General features: G+C 36.8%; 1 protein-coding gene across 6 annotated transcripts in view; it reads left to right on the top strand.

Annotated features, from left to right (window-relative positions):
• Window positions 1-13,004, top strand: part of LOC145987602 (uncharacterized) — a 616,185-nt gene extending 603,181 nt beyond the window's left edge. For 5 of the 6 annotated variants that reach the window (XM_083121963.1, XM_083121968.1, XM_083121966.1 and 2 more), the window contains 3 exons: window positions 275-406; window positions 3,969-4,484; window positions 10,498-13,004. In XM_083121963.1, coding sequence (XP_082978089.1) covers window positions 275-406; window positions 3,969-4,484; window positions 10,498-10,538 — 689 coding nt within the window. In that variant the 3' untranslated portion in view covers window positions 10,539-13,004. Of the gene's footprint in view, window positions 1-274; window positions 407-3,968; window positions 4,485-10,487 lie in introns of all 6 variants that reach the window. The other variant, XM_083121964.1, reaches the window with a different exon arrangement.
• The last annotated feature ends 7,813 nt before the right edge of the window (window positions 13,005-20,817 follow it).

Genomic DNA, 20,817 nt, shown 5'->3' on the forward strand with positions numbered 1-20,817 from the left:
GAAGCACCGCTATTTTAAGAGAATATATATATTATTTAATATTTAATTGAGATGTCTACGCAGTTAAAATAAATAATACATTGAAAATGGAAATTGAATGACATGCAACTAAAGGTAAAAACAATTATATGTACATATATGTGTGTTTTTCTTGTTTGAAAAAGTGTGTGCACTTTCTTTGTTGCGTGCTGCATGCAAAAATGTTAGTTGTCTTTTTTAATGATTGTTCCACCCACCTCAGTCATTAATATTCTGCTTTTGTGCTAACACACAGGTGTCCTCCGACCTCTGGGCTCGAAAGAAAACACATTACCCATCCATTGCATGACTAGGAGGGGCTCTCTTCCATTTGAACTTGTCCGGCACAGCTCATTCAATCCACTAGAACCCTTAAGCAATTTATCAGGTAATGTAACTTTGCTTTCGTTTGGTCTAACTTTCTCTATAAATTGAATTGAGGCAAATACTTACTTTTTTTTTTTTCATCTTTCAATGTGTGGTTTTGAACCAGTTTTCATTCTAACTTTTCCCCCTTCACATGTTTAGCATGCTTCTCTGGTGTAGTCAGTAGGGCCATGGCAGAGTGGTTAGCAGAGCATGCTAGGATGCCAGGTCCCAGGTTCGAATCCCAGCCTGGGCCATGTGTTCTTTGTGAGTGTCCCTTCATCAATTCCATCATATCATCATCCCTCATCCTAATTTTCGCAATTAGTCAAAAGTGGAAGGAAAGCAATTAAAATAAAACATGAGTCAATCAATCAATCAGTAGGCATCTCCCAGGTTTGATTCTCAGAGCCAGGAATCTTAGATGGGGAATTTTTGTCATTATTGCTCTAGCCTCACTCAGCCTCTCATCAGTAGGTACGGTAGGGGAAGGTGACCAGAGCATGGTGCTGATTACATCACCTGCACTATAGTGGAGATCAAGAAGGTGTGGAGCCCTACATTCACATAAACTTTGTGCTTTTAATGCATGTACGTGGTGTTTATTATTTAGCAATGTGCACTAGATTTTATTGTGCAAATTTGAATATGTACATAGCCAGCAGACCACATAGTATTTAACTTTAGAATAAGTATTATAACTTTTATGAGAGTTGAGAACCCTTAAAGTGCTGCTGGACCATGAGAGTCAGTCAAACCCCCCCCCCCTTTTTTCCATCCTCCTGGAAATTTGCATTATTAATTTTAAATTGTAAAAAAGCAATAAACTTTTTATGTTGATAGTCAATAACAGAAATCAATTTCAGTTAATTAGTATTCTAGCAGAATATTCAGAGCAAGAAATGAGTTAACTCGGAGAATTGAGTGTAAAATGTAGTCAGATTTCCATGTTTTATTATTCTGCCACGTAATCCAAAGAATGAATGGTTGTGATTAAAAAAAAAATGTAAATATGTCACTATATTGAAATTGTAAATAACCCGTGACTCGTCACAGCCCTTGAAGGGCCTAGGCCTATCTCCCGACTGCCAGTCTCCCTCCCACAATCCTACCTAGAGGTGTGGAGATCTTCAACCGGTAATGGGGTGACGTGGGGTCAGCACGTCGAACCCCCAGCCGTTATAGGAGATATCCGTGACTGGGTTACGTTACTCACTCGTAGCTCCCCAATTTCCTCACGATGGTGGGTTGCCTGCCACCGGTCCTATACACAGGCCGAGAACTTAGAGACTGAACCCAGGCAGACTCGAACCCGAACCCATGGATCCTGCAGTCGAAGTCCAAAGCATAGCACCTAGACCGCAAGGCCACGGAGGAGGGCTATTGAAATGATAGTTCTTATTTATACACATTGGTTGGTAGCCCTGAACACTGATTCTTTTAAATACCTGAACTAAATTGCAATAAAATCTGAAGCACATTGGAAACAGTAAGCAGTTTTATGTTTGGGATTTCATTGGGATTCATCTCGGTTATTTAAAAAAACACTGTATTCTCCTGAACAGGAAATGGTGACCTTTGCCTCAATGTAGGAGAAACTACAGGTATAAACCTTGGGGTGTAGTAGAAAGAGGGTAGTTTGGCCTTGCCATGCCCTTTCATTGAACAATATAAGAGGAGAATACTGCAGGACAATGTTTCTCCATAAATATTCTGCTGAGCATTGTAGTGAGAATACTCACAATCAGGCAGGCTGCTTTAGTAAGAAAACCGAGAAAAGGGATAAGATGTAGCAATGCTTTCACCTGTAGCAAGTGCACTGCGACTTTAGCAGGAAGATTGATTTGGTTTCTTTTACTTTGCTTTTCTGCCACTTTTGGCTAATCCCAAAGATTAGAGATTAATCCTAGCTTATCATAGCACTGAAGCTATTTCATTTAACTTCGAAATCTGTGCAGATTAAAATGACAAGAAAACTTGTATTTGGAAAATCATTAACTTTAAGCTCCATTACTCTTTGACTATTGATGATATGAATCATATTTTTTAAGTAAGGTCAGTTTCCAAATAACTTGTTATATCTCACACAGGTGTAGTATTGTGCATTTGCAGCGACTCTCGGCATCCCTTGCACAGAAGCAGACACCATTCGGAGCCATTTTGTCAGTGTATGCGCTTTGTACTGTGTGAGTGCAATGTTTAAGATTGTCGAGCGGGCCACCTGACTTTAAGATAAGGTCAGTGATCCAGATCTCCAATGCAATGAGTGATAGCAAAGTGTAGAAATGGGTGAGAATGTTGAAGGATGGGCGGGAGAATGTGCATGATGAGCCACACTCAGGTCTGCGATCTACGAAAAGTCTTTGCACCTATTTTTTTTTTTCAGCCGAAATATTAGTGGGATCGGGAAACCGAGATATATATATTCAATGCAATAGGTTTTTCTCAACATGTCCACTTCGTATGAGCAGTGAAGTGTTATTAGTTTCCTATGGAGCAAGGGATGAACGCCCATCAAGATCCATAGGGAAATGCAGCTGATGTATGTAAGTGTCTCACTTTGAGAAGTGTGCGGTAGTGGTGTTGCGAGTTCAAAAATGGTCGAAGACCTTCATGACAATGGGCGGTCGGGGTATCCTCATCCACCTCCGAAAATGTCCTTCAGATGCACACGCCAATTCGCTTTGATCTATCAAAGTAGCTTTATTACTTTTATTAATATCAAGGTAAATTTCCTTGAGGTTATGAACATACAACAAAAATCAAACAGGTATCTTCCTTGATTGTTAAGTAAATAAGTATATGTAGCTGCGATGGGACAAATGCCTGAACCGCTGTGGTGACTGGCAAAATAGTGCAAGGTACATAAAACAATTCCTATATTTTGATTTCCCTGCCTGCTTATTATTTTGGCTGAAAATAAAATTATGCAAAGACTTTTCGATTTGCCCTCGTATAATCAGCAACAATTTAGGGCATGCAGTAGATGTTAAAATCCATGAAAACAGAGGATTCACACTCTCTTTGCTGTCATTGAAAGCATTTCAGCAGTGAGGAAGAAGTGACAATGGAAGTTGGGGAATGGCTTGCCTTGGAGGTGGCTGAATTCTATGGGGAGGGTTTACAAAAGCTTGTCGTACGTTATGACAAATGTTTAAATAACCACGGAAACTATGTGGAAAAATAGATAAAGACATGTAGGATATTATGCAAATTAAATCTTCGCTAAAAATTCGGCAGTGCATTTTTTTTTCTAGCAAAACTTAAAAATATATCTATTGTACAATGAAATTGATGAAGGGGCACTTACACCCATGCCCAGTTTGGGATTCGAACCTGGGTCCCCTGGTGCCATAGAATACTGTGCTAACCCCTCCGACACAAAGATCGGCATTAGCAGAAAAAGGGATGGAGCAGGGTTGTCATACTCTGGCAAAGCATGTATTGTGTTGTTATAATCATGAGCACTACACAATATTTACCTGTGCTTCAATTCATGTAAACTATATTGAACAGAAAAAAATGTAAATTTCTCTTTGCAAGATGTCCAAAATGTTTAACAATAATGGCACATTTCCTTCCAGGGAAAGATAATGATAAAGAAAATTACCCAAGTGTGGAAGACATCCAGCGAAGGCTAAGTGGTGATGTTAACGTTGGACTTCTTAATGTTAAGGAGGCAGACCCATTCTCCCAATATCGTCTTCATGTCCGACGTGGTTCTGTTCCTACCGAACTGACACAGGGTGCTTCCGAAGTAAGTGACTCCGTAAGATATTCATCGGGAGAACTAAGTGCACTGAAGAACGGCAACGCTGGGTCCAGCGGGGGCAGGGCTTCCCGGAAGAAACTTCTGCGCAGGCGCAGTTCCGGAGGTCCCGAGCTTTTCTCGGCAGTGCTGAGTAGGAAAATGTTGTCAGAACTCGGTCCAAGCTCTGAAGCATGGAGAACGGAAAATACAGTGAGTGGCATGTGGCGTTACTGGAGAGACATTTTCCCTCGGAAATCGTACACACTGGCGTCTCAAGAACAAGGAGTCGAGCAAGGTTTAGTGAGACGTAGAGGGTCTCTTCCGGCAGATATGTTGGCTGTAATCTCAGGTGGGTGTTTGCTATCAAGTTAGGTTTTTATTAAGACTGAGCCCATACCACTTTGAACAGATACCAGTGCTAGAAAATTGTAACAATTAAAGGTAATGTGACCAGATTTTTAAAACAACTAAAGGGGACATTTTCATATATTCCTGAAGGAAAAATGGGACAACTAAATATACACATTTTCATATAAAAATTGTTTCGTCATAAATACTTATCTTTGAAAAATAAATGTAGTTCCTAGCAGAATCACACCTGCACTGAATCCCTTTTAACGAAATCATATGTGTTTGCAATTTCAAATTGGTGGCCGGTATTTATATAAAGCAATAAAGGTCACGAATATTTGGTATAACAATCTAATGCAAAGCACTACACGTTAGCTAAGCATGTTTACAAAACAGACCTGCCGTCGATTTCTTCTTGTCAGCAAGCAGAACGACGAAAGTTGGTGTATCAGTCGCTGCTTATGCTCCCATGTAACCTCGGTGGTGAAGATATGAATGACTGAATGCTTATCTGCCATAATTCCTAGTAATAGTAGAGAAGCTATATTGTTAGAGTAATTCTATCCCAATAAGTCAGTCACAAAAAAGGGACGTTTTGGTGTCCCATTTTATGTTTAAAAATATTTGGGCAGACTCTAAAAAAGGGACTTACCGGCTAATATGTCCCCAAAATCTAATACGTCTGGTCACCTCATTAAAAGTGATTCAAAATATTAATTAATATTAGTGGGTTGGTATTCCACTTCAATTATAAGCATCAATTTATCAGAATATCAAAATACCTGTTATGAAATCACAAAATACAGTTTTTCCCCACAACATTGGGGCAAAATCGCTGGTAATTTTGAACTTTGCATAACGTAATTTTTGCTGATCCTGCAAAAGTCCAAAATGCAGGAAAAGTATCAATGAGTGTTGCATTGGTATCGCCTCAGTCAGAGTTTTTAAGTTTTGGGGATTAAAGTAAGATGTTACTTTATTCAGTGTATTTGATTTAGTATCACATTCCCCAAATTGTATCTTTAGCTGTAACAGTAATGCCGTATGTTTAGAAAATAATAGTTTTACTGAGCATGAAGCCTGTAAAGAATGGCAGAGTACTTTCCTCAGAAACATTATGGCTGACAAGTAAGACAATTTGAAAGAAACCTAACTTCCCCAACTCTCCCCTCCCCTCTCCTCTCCTCTTTCTTTCCTCCTGAAGCCGTGCCAGTGAAAATCAACCATGTCAGCAAACTGACCACCAGCTTGCCACACCGTTGCTGATAAGGTCAATGGCCTGCGTGTAACGACTTTTGCCCTGCTGATGCACAGGTTTCTTGCTTGCTTTTGTGGTGAAGCAGATGATATTAGTGTATTGGCAACAGCATCTACATAACTTAGCACCGAGTGTAAGAGAGTTTTCGTTTACAAATATATACACAGATATTTATGAACAAATTAATCCAGATATTATAATACCTGTAGTTTGAGTGGCTCGAGAGAAAACATTGGATGTAGTTGCTGCACTGTCTTCAGTTGCTGTATGCTATTGGTGAGCCCAGTGAGTTCAGTGTGGGGCTTATGGTGACAGTGTTGCCACATGGTACGCGCATTGAACGTATAATAATAATTAACTCCTTGAGGAGAAATTCACAGTGAGAACCTGTGCACATAAACAATAAACTACTTTACGCCCACGGGAGTCTATTGACGAACTTTTGCCTGGACATTTCCCGCCCTCTTTTCTCTTCCAAGGACGTGTTTGCAGCGATTGGCAACAGCCATCAGGCTGTTATTTTTAACACCCCAACCACGTTAAAAAAACAATAAAGTAATACGTCTTTATCGAATGGTCTGAATTGAAAAAGAAGGCGTAGAGCATCGAAACCTTATGTTCCTTGTGCTTATTGCATATTTATTATCATCTCCTCGACTGTTAATGATTTTCCTTTCTGATAACAACACTCGTTTTGGAGATGGAGGTTACAAAAGCAAGAGCCCATACTGAACTCTTAGTTGGGATCGCCAATAGGGAATGAAGTTCCTTCAGCAGCTCGTAATGGTCAGAAAGACCATTGGGTAACAGAGTGAAACCCCACATTGGGGGAGCTGCACATAAGGGAATGCACAAATTCAACAGCACACTAATCAGCATCACGTTTACAAAGCAAGCTTCTTCCACACACAAACAAAACAGTGGAGGTGGACCGCAACGTAGCAACAGCATCTTTCAAAGCACTTCTCTTCAGTCTTCCATTTGCTCCTCGCTGCCTAGTAGACTATTTTTTCCTCGTTTCTCATTGGCACGGAAACTGTCGAGCGATCACTAGCAAGGGAAGCATGACAGGTTGTACCAAACTCAGTTTAATATTGGGTGTGGGGTGTGTTGAAGAGTGCATCATTGATTTGTTTCTCTGAACAACAAGTACTGAATAGGACTTATAATGGCAGAAACTGGGGTTAGATAGTCCTGGCATACAATTTATGCTGAAAGGAGTGTATACCAGTCTGCTAAGGCAGCTGCAAGTTGCACCTCTCGCACTCAAGTATTCCCGATGCTCTTGTTACAGTGTTACAAGCGAGGTACAAAAGCGAGTTATTTACACCAGTGTAACACTTGAAATCCTATTTAGGTAGACTAAAACATCAGAAATTAACATTTGATGTGCTGTTCTGTAGAATTATGCAATTTTCTTTATGAACGAATTTAAGATAAATTGATTGATTTGCTTTATTTTACTTCGCTTTTTGTGCCACTTTTGGCTAATTCGCGAAGATGGAGATGAGTGATGATATGATGAAATTGATGAATGGACACTCGCGAACGTCTATGCCCAGGTCAGGATTCGAACCCGGAACCCCTGGCGTCGTAGCGTGATGTGCTAACCACTCTGACGAATTTAAGATAAAGAATGCAATCATGACCACCAAGTCTTTAACCAGATCTTTACTTTGCCATTGCTCTACCAACTGGGCTAATAAGCCAGCCCTGGTTTCACCCGAGTTTTGGCTTCCACTGTTTTATCTGGGAGGAAATTCTAGGTCAGTGCTACTGCAATGGAATCCTAAAGTACTGATGACATCAATATTACCTAGTATCTCCCAGCATGGAGTTATATGAGACTTACAAAGTCTTTGTTGAGTCTACACTTTCCATGTAAATTTTTTCGTAGTACTTCTCCTCTTCTGTGTGCCTAAACCATAGACAAATAACCAAGAGAAATCCGTCATCTCTTGGTTAAATTCTGTGGTCTTTGTTCACTAGCGACATCTATCCATTGGTACGATGAACTACTCTCCCAACCATACGTTGTTCCTTTTTTCAACGATAGATGGCAGTCTGTTAAAAAACCAGAAACGGGATGTAAAATGTGAATTTTTATTAGATTTATCAGGCCGATTATACTGATATTTTACCATAAAAGTTATATTTAACCCACCATTTGTTTATTTGTTTAGGGAGTATCAATGATTTATGCATATATAAGGATCTGTTGGGAATCAAAATAATTTTTGCTGCTCAGCCAGTTTACAATCTCTTCCATGGCAACAAGTTATTTCCACAAATCGTAGAGTTGACAAACACGAAACAAAAAATTGGGACACGGACAAATACAAGCGAATGTAATCTCGTTAGGAAAAACACGACAACAAAACCAAATACACAAATAGGCAATAATATGAAGATTTTTCAGCACGTGAATGAGAACTTTCGCTTTGATCTAAGCACGATGTTTGAGTGTCACCAGCAAACAAACAAACGAAAAAAAAAGCAGCGTAGACAAAGAAAGGGTGTGTCTTATCGCACAACGCGCTGCCAATCTTCTGTTCTGACGTCACCACAGAAAGCTTTCATTGTAACGCTAAGTGATTAATTTGTTAGGTTAGGCTTCTTAGGTTTTGTTCACTTAGTATAAATAATACATTTGCAGGGTATTTATGCTAAGAGAACCCACCCTTAAGGAACTAAACTAACAACATAGTCGCACTACCTCTGACGTCAGAATATTAAGTTGGTAGCACGTTGTGCTATAAAAAGAGGCTCTAGAACAAACGGCCTTCACTGCCATCTAGCATGCCAGTAGAGAAGCAACCTGACCAATAACTCCTTGTACCAATGGTTAGATGTCGCCAACATCGCTGACATCACAAAGATCACAGCTCATGTCATTAGTCTCTCACCCCCCCCCCCCCCCCGGCCTAAACACAAGGCTATTTTGTTGTTGAGTAAGTCTACTTTATGCACACGTATAGGCTAATCAGGACTAGGCCTATAGTTTAAAGTGGAATCTGAACCACTATGTGCCTCCATCGGGTATGGAACTTGAGACCCCTTAATTACACTGCACCTTTGGAGAGACCTTCTTTGTACTGGTAACCATCTTGGCTATTTTCCTTGTACTGATAACCATCTATAAAAATAAACCTAAATTGCATCAAATTATAATAAACATAATATCTCTAGAGTTAAGAAAATTCTACGTAAAACACATGTGGACATTTCATCACGCAAAAACTTCACGTCTAATACTTTATATGCATTTTTATCAAGAAGCGCACTGGTCCAGTTGGTAGGACATTTAATGCCGTGCAGGAGACCTGGCTTAGATTCTTGAGGTGGGTGGTTGTGGGTGGGAATTTTTCCAACAGTGTCCTTACATATAGCAACTCTGGGGTTCACCCAGCCTCTGATCAGTGGGTGCCTGTATGGGGATGGTGGGGGTAGTCAGGTGTGGTGCTGATCACATCACCTCCAGTATGGCTGAGATTTAGAATATGTAGAGCCTTATCCCCTCACCCCTTTCTAACCTCAAAGCACAGGGTACTGTATAAGGAATAGCATCACTTCTTGAATCAAACTTTTACTGTTGAAATGCATGGAAAAGTAACTTAATTGTGTTACTTGTGAAGGGAATTGTTGATTGTGGATCTGTTACAAGTAACTCATTACTTTTAAATAATGGTCTATTCACAAAGAATCCAATGATTTTCATGAGTTCGCATCCTATTTTTTCTATATTGATAATTTTACATTGCTTTTCTGTAGGGTTGCTATATTTCATGAGCAAAAAATCTAGGGGACGTCACTGACTGGAAGCCAATTGGAAAGCCAAGGGTGGGGGGGCTAGACCCTACATAGTAGTATGTATGTATGCACACCATAATTATTGTAGGGTATTTCAGAAACGATTTTCAAGGACACTGAGGAAAGTGAAATCACCATCTTGCAGCCTAATTTTAGAAGACACGTTTTTGCAACAAAAGTCACAAAAATTCAAGGCTTAAAAGGAATTTTCAGAAAACCATTTTGTACCTTACGTAATGGGTTTGTGAAAAGGAAAGTAATTAATAAATAGCAAAATTCATGAAAGTATGGTCTTAATCATTCTTACTTTCTTGATCTATTCTGGGACATTAATGCATCCCAAGGAAACTTTTCGTGATACTGGGACAAATTATACTATTCCGGGATTTCCCAGAAAATCCAGGACATTAGGAACCCCACTTTTCTACGTGTTAGGTTAATCACGATGATTTACGATAAAACACAATGATACTTTCATGAATGACCAGGATTCATCTTATACCTTTGGCTTCTTAGCCTATTACAACGACCATTGTTTAACATGTTCTCTGCCACGTCGGTGTTAATGACTGAAACTGGCATGCAGCCATCACGCCATGTTGGTCAGTATGACCGAAACATGCGACTTGACTTTGCTGTTCCTAGCGGGTCCTCAGTCACGAGTATAACAATGATGCGCATGGCGTGGGGACTCAAGTGCACATAAAAGTGTTTTGGCTGTTCAGTTTTTTACAGGAAAAAAGGGAAATTTTTGAACTTGCAAAATAAAGTCCAATAAGCACTTTGGCGCAGGAGTAAAAATTGGTGCGACCACTCTGGTAGAGAAAGTGTTAATCATCGATATCCCAATATTACCTTTCCCATTTACAAATATTGCACTGACGACAGAGTTTACGTTATTCATTCTTGACTTATTAATGCCTCTCGTGGTAGGGGTCTATAGTGAGGCCAACTTGGAAGACACCTAGTGGATGGCGAATGTAACACAAGCAAGATTTTTTTCCATCTGTCGAGAGTCGCCATTGTCTGCCCATGCATTCAGGAAGCAGCGGACGAGAAGACTACGAAGTGAACAGCCGCGAAGCTAGTCGCTACCACGAAGGCAATCTCCTCCAAACCCTCGAGACTGCACCGTCTCAGGAAAGAGGAACTTGGTATCCCGTGAAAAGATATTTCTGGCAAAGTTTTCCGGTGTGTTTTTCTTGTGGTTTTATGTAGTGCATGTGTAGCAGAAAAAAAAAAGTATATACAATACAAGGAACTGTGAAGAATGTATTTATTGAATTTCCATAAGGCAATACTGCCTGCTCATTGTATCATCTTCAAACCCATGATCACAACATGGGCCATGTACTGCCACTTGTTAATGTACCATGTACATGTCGATGGACGTTTAATAAACAACCATGTAGGGTTGCCAACACCCTTGATATGTTACCAGTGTTTGGTCTAAAACTTATTTTGCATTCAAAAATTTTCTCCATTGGCATATCTGTAAGAACTTTTATGTATTACTACATTGAATTTCAAAAGAAATATACATTAAATTGTCCAATGTGCCTACATGAGCATATTTTTTGGACGAAAAATCATTATCTTCATAAATTTTTGACCAAAACTAAATAAGCTATAGATTTTAGAAAAGGGGAGTTGGCAACCTTGATACCATGCCAAACAAAATAACGGGAGTATGATTGTACTCTGCACATTGTACGCTTATCCTTTCCCTAAAAATAAACAATATCTATACTCATGGAAGAAAAATATTTTTTATCTTAGTGTCTCAAAAATATGATGTGATGTTTTGTGAGAGTGTGGAGTTCACTCGTCGTGTATTTGTGAGGATGCATGTTTTGTCAGTTATGGTGTGTGTCGTTATTTTCTTATAGACGGCCTTTTTTTATTTGTTATTGATTGGTTATAGTGTTACATATTGGAATGAAAGTTGTTAAGCATATTAAACATACATATGTGTTTGTCATGTTCTTATTAAGTTCAACGGTTACGATGTGTAAAAGCTCTGTTTGGTTGAAATTTTAACTTTGACTGCCGCTACTTGTTTTAATTTCATAGAAACTATTTCAGCACAAGAAAAAGTAAATATGTATAAGTTTTTGCATATTCTGTATTAAAAATGTAGATTTTTGATATGCAAATTAAAGACTACAATGTTTATTAAATTAAAGAAAATTCAACCAGATAGATATTCTACATGCTGGACAAAGAAACACATCTTTGAAATAATTTTTAATTTTATGTTTTGGTAATGTTAAATGTTCTGCCTCTATCAACTAATTATTTTATCTTTGTGATTATCAAATAAAGTGGCATGTTGAGTTGAACAAAAAAAAAACAGATAACAATGAAAACTGGTTGGTAAGTTGGCCTTGACTGTGATGGGGAATGATGATAATTTTTGCTGCTTTCCCAATAAAGTATCATGAAAATGAATCTTTAAATGTGATAATGTGAGAGTGTTTTCACTTAATTTTGATGCCTAGTGAAGCAGAATTGAAACTGAGGGTACAGTTTGTTTTTTAACGGTGCAAGTGTAGTTTCTTTCGACATTAAAATAGGATTTTATAATTCTTTTCAGTGTGAATTTTAATTTGTTTTCTCTGCATAATGTAAAGTGCTCCCTTGTGCTTTGCACCATGCCATGAAGGCATATAGGGGGTGTGGAATTAGGGCCCCACATAATGTATGTTTTTTTATTTTTTTTCCTGGCCACAATGTTAATATTAATAAATAACAATACTAGTAGTAGTTTCTTATAAGTTCAATTATTATTGTTCTTAATCCGAAAAATCTAATAATTGATTGCAGAATATGGATTATTTCTAAATTTGACAAATCAGCTGGTGAATTTCTATTATGTTTCCATTCTTTTAAAGGCTTATTTGTGTACCTAGAAAATATCTGTATTCTACCCAATGATGCTGTCTGTATAAGTGAGGGTGAGAAAGCATGGAGAAGGAGGCTCATTTATTTATTATTATACAGGGTGGCCCGTAAGTCCCTACCCATTCATATATCTTATGTATCTAGTGTATAGAGTTTTCTGTGTGCTGTTACGCATAATATTATGCGATGCCCTGTTCATGGGCCAGTAAACCGTATCTCAATATGTTACAACAATGGTTTATACCGAAACTCGATGAACTTGGAATCAGAGATGAGGTTTGGTTTGAACAAGATAGCTCTCCTGCTCATTATGCCCTCTGTGTGCGTTAATATTTCAATGACACTTATCCTAACAAATGGATAGGTTGTGGTTCTAAAGTATCCCCGGCTCCTATGAAAGTCCGGACTTGGCAACAACTGATAACTCTCTTTGGGGATACATAAAGGACATTGTGTCGAAATAATAATTCCAATGATTGGTTGTTACAGCAGCATTTGGAACAATAACCCCTGCTATGTTGCGAAAAGTGTCTCTCATAATATGGCATTGCATTATGCAGCCAGAATGAAGGACCGTACACAGATACACTGGACACATAAAATATGTGAATGGGTAGGGACTTACGGGCCACTCTGTACATGTGAATACAATTTTAAAAATCCGTAATTAAATAAACCATTTGAAGTTTTTGAACACTACAAGTGATATTTCAGTTCATTTATATACATATGAAAATATGCCATACCGAAATGACAAAACAGCCAGTCTGGTTTCTATTTTTAAGGAACACATTTTGTAAATGTCAATTTTTTCCAAGAAAATGCATGCAATGTTATTTAAAATGGAACATATGAATGGGTATTACTTTTCAGTAACTGTTTCTTCCTCATATGTTTACTTTTACATGTAATCATGACAAATATTTTTTTGAAAAAGCTTGTTTACAATGTACGAAAATTAGTGGTCGAGCACAAAACCTAATTTTTTAAAATTACATTTTTTTTTAAATGTGTTGCATATTTTCATTCTTTTTTTTTCAAAATTGGGATATGGGGATTACAAATCCTTGAAGAGTGTACTTTTGTCATGCTATCTTGTAAATTTGGTGCATCCAGCATCCATATGGCTGACACTACAATGGGTTTTTCTGGAAATCAATTCCATTAGCTCTCACCAGGAAGTATCTATGTATTTTCAGCATGACTTGGTTGTATTTTTTTTCCTTTACTTATTGGTAGATGAAATACAGGGTGACCATAATTAAAGTTTCCCTACTTTGAGCCCTCTGAAACCTGTTCAAAGCAACGGATTATGCTGAAACTTGTTCTACAGATCGTATCTAGCTTAATAATAAACTTGGAAAACTGCTTCCACTTGCAACATGGGAAGAAATTCACACTCTGTTTTTGTATTTAATTTGTATTTTAGTAGCAGTGTGCATTCAGACGATATTGAAATAATTGAATACCTGGTGCGAAACTGTCACTCTTCGCCTTAAAATAACAATGTAGGTTTGCATGGATTAAAATTTGGCTAAAGACTGTACAATGTTATCAAATGTTCTGCTTCAACAAAATTAAGAACAAACCAGATTCAGCAAGTTCCAAAATCCTGTACAGGCAAAGTTCACACAAGAATTGGGAACAATTTCGAACACCTAAAATAGAAGCCAGACCCTGGAAGAAATTCATCCCACATGCTTCATCAAGGGCTAAATTAACGTGAACACTTAATATCACAGAAAGGTCTAATCCCTCGTAATATTTTCCAACGTGCCACAAAAATACAGTCTGGTGTCGATTTACAAATAAAATTGATGCAATATGTTAACAGGGTGTTTGTATATAAGGTAGTAGAACTTTGGGAATGATCAATAAAGAAGTAGGTGAAAGTGCCTGTATATTTAATTTATATGACATTGTGAATAGGTTTTATTTATTCGAGGAAAGTTGAACTTTCCCTCTGTAGGATTGCTCAGAAATGGTGGGACGTGTGCAGATTATGTAAACATTAATTTGTATCAGTCTGATAGTGAAGTTACATGTAGCTATCACAATAACATGCTGATGGAGGTATTTATATTTATGGAAAAGCTAAAGTATTGTTGCAGACCATTCCAAAATATTGTTTTAGAAAGCAAATCAAAGTAGTGTTTCATTAGTACGATCTCTGCAGTCTCTTTTAAACATCTAAAAACAACAATATATAATAATATGTTGGCAATAATGGTTATATCGAGTGTGGCAACTTATGCAAGGAAAGAAATAAAATGTGGTTGTAGTACATGAAAATATATTTTGCAATATGTAAATTCATTTGCACTTAGTGGATAGGGTATTTCAAGACATGAATTTTATACGGGGATAGTCATTTTAAATATGTTATCATGTAAATGTTTTATATTTTCCCCACAAATTTTATTTTCTGCAATTTCTGTTTTTCAAAACTGCTATAATTTGTTGAAATAAAAACACAAATCAATCATAATCTAACAATGTATACCAAGATAATTTTTGATTTTTAATATTTTTATAATGCAATACCATAAAGAAAGATGGTCGTTGTGGTGTGTGAATTTCAAAATGCAATTTTATCCCATGTGTATGAGTGGTTTGAAGATGGATCATGTTTGTTGAACTGTGTTGTGCTATACTATGGAAGTCATGGTATTTGTATCGTCCTGTCATATTCGTATGGTGTTTAATTCTGTTCTCTTGTATGTTAGGATTTTTTTCTGTTTTGTTGATTGTATTAAATACAGTTGTCTGGCTCCTGTATGCGTACATGAGGCACAAGTTCTAAATGGGAACCGAACTGTTTTTGAGTAGCGCAGGCGTTTGTAAATAAAACATAGTTTAGAAAGTGTGATCCAAATGTATTTCGGAGGCAAAGATCAATGTGTATTACATGACATAAGAATGTAGAATTTGATGAGGCACATGTAAAAGATGTCAGTACTTTGCAATGAATAATGAAACATAATGTCCAGAATATGTGAAAAATATAGAGTAGGGCCACTTGAAAATATCACAATGCAAACCATTGGATAGCTGTTAATCAATGTCTGTATAGAGAGCAACATTATATATAGTAATAACTGCAATTGACACAGTTTTGTGATTAGTATTTCAGGCCTTTTGTTATTATAAAGCTTGTAAATTTAATTTTTCCTTCCTTATGGCGAGGGCAGGAATATTAAAAAGTTAAAACACACGAACAAAACACGGATATTCAGAAAAAGTGTAGTAGTTGAATATCTCTTGATCCCTTTATCCGCAAGTCATAAATTCAACTCTGGAAGATTCTCAAATTTCAAAAAACCTAGATTGTCTTTATAATCTTCCTTACAAAAGCCATTTCTTACCCAAAGAAACTTAGTAGGAGCTTTATTTCATTCCTTGGTTCTGAAATGGCATATCAAAGCAATAATTGTGCAAAGGAAAATCACGTTAATCTGCAATAAATGTGTATTATGTATTATTACTACTATCACAGTTTTAGGAAATATTAGTAAGACCAAAAAAGGTGTTAAGTTTCAGTCAACGTAATTTAAAATTATAATTTATGACACCACTTCTTAAAAAGTTGCAATTAGCGGGAAAAAAATTATTACATATTGAAATTTGACATCACTGTGTTCATATAAATTTTCGGGATCAATTCCCACGTTTTGATATGGAAGTATTTTTATTGTCCAAAAAAAAAAAAGGACAGTATTTTACAGTTAATTTAAAAAACAACAGACGTTTAAGTGGGGGAATCTCTGATTTGTGCAGAATTGTTGCCCAAGTGTTTAAAGTGTCCCTGGTGTCTCAAGAGAAGAGCTATGCTGTCAAAATTTTAATTTCTTATTTTAGTGGATAGGAAAGTTTAGAAGTGGGAATTGGTGGACTGCCATTAGTAAAAACATAGAGTTTACATATTTTCTTCAAAAACTGAAAGATTCAACGTTTATAAGAAACCAGATTGTCAGACTGTAAGGAGGTTAGGGTACCAAGAGGAGGGTGGCATGGGGTCCAAATTCCTCTAATTGCTTTAGTAAACATTGTGCATTCATTTTATAATAAAACAATTGGTAACGGCAAACACTGCTGTGTTCTGAAGATATCTGAAAATTGTATGTATGCTTTAGTAGATAATACATTGCGGACATATTTCCTAGAACTCGAATTACTATAATTATTATGATGCCATCTTTAAACCCAATGAAATCTTACGAAAAAAGTGTAATTACTTCCCTTTCAGTCATGCAAGTTTTCTTTCCAATCTCGTAAATATAAGTAAGTATGTTAAGATATTTTCATAGAATTCGCAAATAGACCTTAAATCACAAAATAAAATTGTTGTGGGCATTAGAATATATTAATTCTAATTGAGTTGGGTTCACACCTTTAGAAATGTATTATTTAACTAACTTGAACCTCAGTATACTAATAATAATATGAACAACAATAAATATTAAAATTTTAGTATCTTTGGAAAACTGAAAGCTGAATTATAGTTAACACGGTTTCATACAGCATTAAAATGAGTAATTATAAAATAATACTGTCAATTGGAAAAAATGACCATGGTCCCACAACATGTTTTAGTATTTTGAGAACTGATGGCAGTATCGAATATGCTTAAGCTATATTAAATAAATCCGCTATTTCTTTTACAATATAAGCTGAAGATCTTTCATGCTTTTGCTAGTGTTTATTTTTAATTATGTAAGTGAATGAACCTAAAATATTGCAATCTTAATGAAGTTTCAATAATCTATTTTGATATTCAAATTTCCCATAATAAAATATTAGTGCAGGTATAATTAATAAGCTTGATTGTATTTGAATATGCCTTTAAGAACTAAACTAATGTAATAATTTATTCTTATTTTTAATTAGTTGATTTTTTCAAAATATGAGGAAGATTCAAAACTTTTATTGAAAGCTCAAATTGCCACAAGTACAATATGGAATTTCAGGTATATATTCCTTCCTTTTCCATATTATTAATATCATCGTTTAATAGTTCGCATGTAAATTACTTTAATAGTATTTTAGCTGTACAAATTGTTTTAACAATACTTTTGTTTTGAATACTACAGAAGTCGAATTCCAGAACATAACTTGTCGAGTAAATGTTTCACGCTTGTGTGTATAAGACACGCAAAATGAGAATGAATATTTATTAATCTTCGACCTATTGTTGCTTGAAAAGTTTTTGAAATGGGCAACATATGATAGTGATGATGATAGCTTTGATTATTCACAGAAGAGTATTGTAGGCTTTTAATACCAATATAATGTGTAGTATATTTTGGCAGTGTGTACCGTAAGTTGTAGAATATTTGAGTATGAAATAGAGCAGATGACAAAGGTTCCATGAACTTGTTGGGCCACATAATAAGCAGAACAACATTCCAAAAACAGAATTTGTTTTTTCTAAACTTTGTACCTTTTCTATCATTTCTTTTGTATTATTGAAATGAAAAACAGTGTTTTTTGTACATAAATATTGTTCTGAGGAAAAAAGTAAAAAAAGCAAATAAAAATGTGAGTTAATAGCTGTAAAATGACACTGTGGAACTCAATGTTGGAAAATAAAGCTTTTATTGAAAAAAATACCCTTGCTTTTGGTTAGTCATGTTCTTCAAATCACGTCCATGTATTATGTTTTATATTTTCATTTGTAGCAGAAATGGCATGTAGATAACTATGAAAAATATTTGGTACCTTTGGGACCTACATGAAATTTTAGCAAAAGATCATGCTACTAGAACCAATTAGAATCACAGCCATTGCCCCCCCATTTTGTAGACTAAAAATGTATTTTAGGAGGGGTTCAGCAACTAAAGAACAGTTGCGGTTTGCTTCAAACTCCACAAAAATTCTAGACTGCATAAAACGTACGCCCAGAAAGAAGTTTAGCTGGGCTGAGGACCTTAATGTTTTCTGTTTCCCTTCAGTGTGTACATAGATGCTAGTACACAACCTTTAACGAAGGCCAGGACACATCCTTACACTACTTCCACTGTTAACCATCCCTCGCACACCAGAACAAACTTTGATTGATAGGGTTCATTTTACTTCATTTTTTGCCACTTTTGACTAATTACAAAGATGAGAATGAGTGGACCATGGTGATATGATGAAATTGATCAAGGGACAATGCCCATGCCCAGGCCGAATTACTGGAACAAACTATTTACAAACTGATTATTAAATGAACCATGGAACTAATTGTTTAGTAATCCACATTCGCACAATTCAGAAAATAAACAAGGAGGGGTGGCAATACTTTAATCTTGTCATGATTTTCTATTTGTAGTGTGTCAAATAAATTTTTGTGGCTCAATAAACAAGCGTGTCGCCCCTGAGATTTATGGAAAGAGGAAAAAAGATTGTTTTCTGTGACTTACAGGAAGTAAGTTACAGCAACTATTGTTATTACTATTTTACAGTACCCTTCGGCACATAGAAACGTGGATGATTTCTATCATAAAGACAGTAGATTGTTCTCTGACTCTGATTGATATCTGTGCATTGTGAAAAAGTACAAGTAGACAAAGAACTGTTCATTAACGAAGTGATAGATCTTTATGGAAAGGAAGGAAGGCAAATCCAGTTTCTACCTAAATAGTAGACTCAAGACTGAACTTGTATACTAGGGCAATTCGGAAAAAAACCTCAGTTTACGCATGTTCGAGAAATAGCCGGGGATAGCAACGTCAGTCCTGTGGCGCCGTGTTCAGTGAGCAGTGGAAGAAGAAGGTTGTGATGTAGTTGATTCGTCCTCTATAACAGTGGTTTCCAACTTCAAAAGGTCCGAGGGCCAAAATTATATCCAGCATTTGATTGGGGGGGAGGGGGATTAAGAATTACAAAAATTGTATGTACTGAACTGAAAATGTAATCCTTTCGCATGACCTAAATTTCTTAAATGGGGCAATAAAAACAATGGATTCACAAATCAAAATTGTATAATTACAATTTATTTCACAAAAACCCAATACTTATGGATGAATTGAAAGAAATGAAACGCACAACATACAAATAAGAATCCTTCATAGTAAGTGTTCAATGTGAAAACTGAGGCCGATCTGGTTCTTTTATTAAAGTTGGAATGTCCACTTCAATTTCTGTATTTCAAAGTCTCAGAAGGTGAAGCAGTGAAGAATCTGCCAGTCGGCTTCTGTAACGGTTCTTGATGAACTTCATTGAAGAAAAACCACTTTTACACGTGTATGTGCTACCGAACATCGATGTTATTCTTTGCCCAAAACTACGAAGGTTTGGAAAGCGTTCCTTTGAAAGGTATTTAAAAAACTCTGGCCCCTTTTCTTGCCTAGTTTGAAGGAACACATCACCTTGCTAATCACACAATTCAAGTTGGAGACAAGCTTCTTGTTCTTCGATGTTAACTCCAAGAGGATTGCTAAATAGCTGAATGGTGCTCATTTTATATGGCTCATTTCGATATCTGCACAAACTTTAACAGTCACAGTACAATCCGAGTTGGAACACTAGAAATCTCTTGGTACTTCATGCCTGCAGTTTGTTTCTAAAGACAAAGAGTGAAGCCAGAGGTGATGCCTTCGCGGAAGCGGGCAAATTAATTTCTCATAGCGAAGGGGTGGAATGCATGGTGTGAAGAGAAAGTTACGTCACTTTAGATTCTTCTTCTGATGATTATTGACTGCAAAATCAAATTCTACCTGTGCTATTGTCTTTCTTCACAGAGCTTCCGTTCCATCAGTAAAAATAGAACGTATTTTAATAAGAATACATAAAATTAATGTATTTTGCAAACTGGCTTTCCGGGCCGCAAAAGAAGGCATCACGATTTGCATGCGGCCCGCGGGCCGCCAGTTGGAAACCCCTGCTCTATAACAGTTGAAAATCAATGCTCCAATAGAAAATCCCGCCAAATGTGAAGTGCGTGCAGTAATAAGATTTCTCTGGGCAAAAAAACTTTTGGCAGCTGCGATTCATCGCGAACTGTGTAATGTTTATGGACCAACGTGATGAGTGAAGGTGTTGTACGTGAATGGTGTCGCATGTTTAAAGATGGACGAACTGACATGCACAATGCAGCAAGAAGTGGGCACCCATCTGTAGTCAGCAATGAACTCGATCAGGAAATTGACAAAACGGTTCGTGAAGTCCGTCGGTTCACAATATCTGAACTTTCTGTTCACTTTCCCCAAATTTCTCGGACTGTTTTGTATGAGGTGGTAACAGAAAAGTTGGGATACCAAAAGTTCTGTGTTCGTTGTGTTCCAAAACTGCTTTCTGAGGAGCACAAAAAACACCGAATGGGTTCTGTTTTCAACTTTCTCTCACGTTATGTCGAGGAAGGAGAACAATTTCTTAA

Source organism: Lepisma saccharinum, chromosome 5 (assembly GCF_977018435.1).
Source record: "Lepisma saccharinum chromosome 5, izLepSacc3.1, whole genome shotgun sequence".
In the NCBI taxonomy this organism is placed as follows: Eukaryota; Metazoa; Arthropoda; class Insecta; order Zygentoma; family Lepismatidae; genus Lepisma; species Lepisma saccharinum.